Source organism: Frankliniella occidentalis, unplaced genomic scaffold, assembly GCF_000697945.3.
Source record: "Frankliniella occidentalis isolate FOCC.00 unplaced genomic scaffold, Focc_3.1 Scaffold236, whole genome shotgun sequence".
NCBI classification, from domain to species: Eukaryota; Metazoa; Arthropoda; class Insecta; order Thysanoptera; family Thripidae; genus Frankliniella; species Frankliniella occidentalis.
Window position 1 is genome coordinate 482,665 of NW_026267362.1, and position 2,692 is coordinate 485,356.

The 2,692-nt window shown below is 38.2% G+C and overlaps 1 protein-coding gene across 1 annotated transcript; it reads right to left on the reverse strand.

The window, feature by feature from the left end:
• Positions 1–193: 193 nt before the first annotated feature.
• Positions 194–1,955, reverse strand: LOC127748725 (zinc finger protein 501-like; the record flags this gene model as incomplete). The annotated part of the gene is made up of 1 exon (XM_052272984.1): positions 194–1,955. A coding segment is annotated over one exon (1,152 nt), but the record flags the coding sequence as incomplete, so codon positions are not given.
• Positions 1,956–2,692: the final 737 nt, after the last annotated feature.

Here is a 2,692-nt window from a genome sequence, read left to right on the forward strand (position 1 = left end):
ACATTGTGTTTTGGATCACAAGAGGAACATTTTTCCTATTCCCTATTCCAGGTATTTGTAATTAATCTGTTCAAGGATTTTGAGGACACTTAAAAATAAACCTGAGTTATTGTTATCGGTAATGTGCTTGTGCAACAGCAAGTTTGATGCCACAGTCATCTCAATGGCAGTAAATTATAAAATAGAAATGGACTTTACTGTAATTAATTGAAAGATGCGAGAGGTCAAGAGATCAATAAGAGCTGCAAGGTTTCTCTCATTTAAGCTTGAACTTAAGTTACTCAGCAGCGACTACTCTGTAGCTATTAACAAGAGGGAATAAAATGAAGGAATGAAACAGGGCAATCAAAGATCCACTATAAAATTTGAAACCAGTCCATAAAAATGACTTCCAACTCAAGGAAAACTTTTCCACTACTCTTCTTCATTCCAAATGTAGCCAACTGTGTTCACTTATCATTAGCTAAATTTCACTTGACTCAATAATACTTAGGCCTAAATAACTGTATGTAACATTTTCAAAATTACTGTAATTTTCCTATTCACTTTCTGGATCACATTCACACAACTTTGCTTTCACACAATTAAATTACCACATTATAATATTTGTTCTTTAAAATCACAAAAGAGTCAATTAATCATTTACACTTTACCTCTAATCTTCATGGAGATCACGGGGAAAAACACATCACAACAAATATCCACATAGGCCATGGACTTAATTAAGTGATGCAGTCATAGCTGGTTGAGGAACAGGGACGGAGGAGTCAGAGCTCAGATCATATCACAGGCAACATGGCAAGTCACTGGACTGGCGTTGGCTTAGGAAACTCCCCATTGCTATGAGCCTGAACAGGGTTACCACTGTTAGAGGATGGGAATTGGTGAGCAGGTACAATTGTCACAGGAACTGCTCCAGTTTGAACATTTTTAAAATCTCCATTATGTTCCGTCTGGCTCTGACTTGGGTTCTGAGCAAATGGGTGAGTAGGAATTGGTTTGAAATCACCGTTCTGAGGTTGTCCTCCATTATTTACAAAGGCATTGTTAGGGTGCCCAAAAGCTGGAACATAGCACTGGGGAAAATACAGTTCTGGTTTTACAACAGCTGTGGGAGGAACACTTCTACCCAGCAAATGCTTTGTTTCAGTATTGTTATTTGGTCTCCTGCCCTTATTGGCATGTGGGTTCATATGGTTATCAATATGCTTTTTGACCTCTGGCTCAGTGGCAAATCTTCTTCTACAGTTAGGCATTGGACAGCAATATGGGCGCTCACCTTGGTGGGTGCGAGTATGTTGGTCTAAAATGGCTTTCTGTCTAAAGTCCTTTCCACATTGTGCACACTTGTATGGTTTTTCTCCAGTATGAATCCTTAAATGCTGATTCAAAATAGTCCTCTGCCTGAAATTCCTCCCACAATACCCACAACCATAAGGTTTCTCGTTAGTATGTATACGCAGGTGCTGTGTAAGATGTGATTGTTGGCGGAACCTCTTTCCACACTCAGGACAGGGATAGGGACGAGATTCAATATGAATACAGCCATGTTGAAGAAGGGTTGATTTTTGCTTGAATTCCTTCTGACAGATGGGGCACCGTACATACAATGGCATACCAGCGCTTCGACCATGTTGAATAACGTCAGGTAAACCTTTGCCTTGTTTAAGATACTGAAGGGCAAAATTACTTCCAGGTCCAAACACTGCATGGTTCATACCCTTAGCATCCTTAAAATAGGCAGGATACTGAAGGTTTGATTCAGGCGAAAAGCATCCATTTGCCTGTCTCTGGTGGTCTGGAGTTTGCGCATTATGTTCACTATCAAAGGGAGAGCCACCATTCTCAGTTGGAGGCTCTTTGGTGTCCATTTCAGGGGGGAAAGGTACATCCTGAGGCCACAGAGTACCATTCTTGTACACCAGGTGAGGGCTCACATCTGTAAACAGAAAAAGTCACATTTTTTTTTACCAAAGAAAATAGATTGTGAATAGCAATACCAATTTCTTTTTGTTTAATCAGTACAATTATTGACAAATAAAATCTAAGTAATTTTTATGAAATGATATTGGTCTTGGGGAATTATTAGCCAAAGTTTAGGCAAAGTAACTTTATATTGAACTTTTGAAGTCAGTCTATCTGCTAAATCAAACCATGTGTACTATATTTTTAAACAACATTTCAAGTAACTGATTTACTTTATGACTTATATCAGAAAGCGTTTTGAAATTTCATGCAAACTTAGCACATGTATAAGGTAGTGCAAAGTAAATAATGATGCAGGAAGCATAAAATATCCCAGAGAAGAACATCAAATATCAATATTTTGTCGATTTCATCGGTTGCCGGGAAATCAGCGTTGTTTTGATATTATGTTTCTCACTGGGAAATGCATTAGATTCTATGGTTACTTTTTTCTTTCCTTAAGAACTCTACCGTGTGCAAATGTATGGTCTTCTCTACTACTGAAGCAATTGACAATAAATACTAAAACTATTGCCATGTCCCAAGAGATAGGAGCGTTTGTTAATGAAGCAGTCTTCTCACACATCCACCAAAGCTGAACATTGCAGGAAGTAGGTAAAAGGACAGGTAAAGTTGTGCAGTGACACAATAAGTCAGATTGTTTGTCTGTACGAGGAAACAAAACAAAATGTGCTTTGAAATCTTAAGAAATAAGATAAAATTTTCA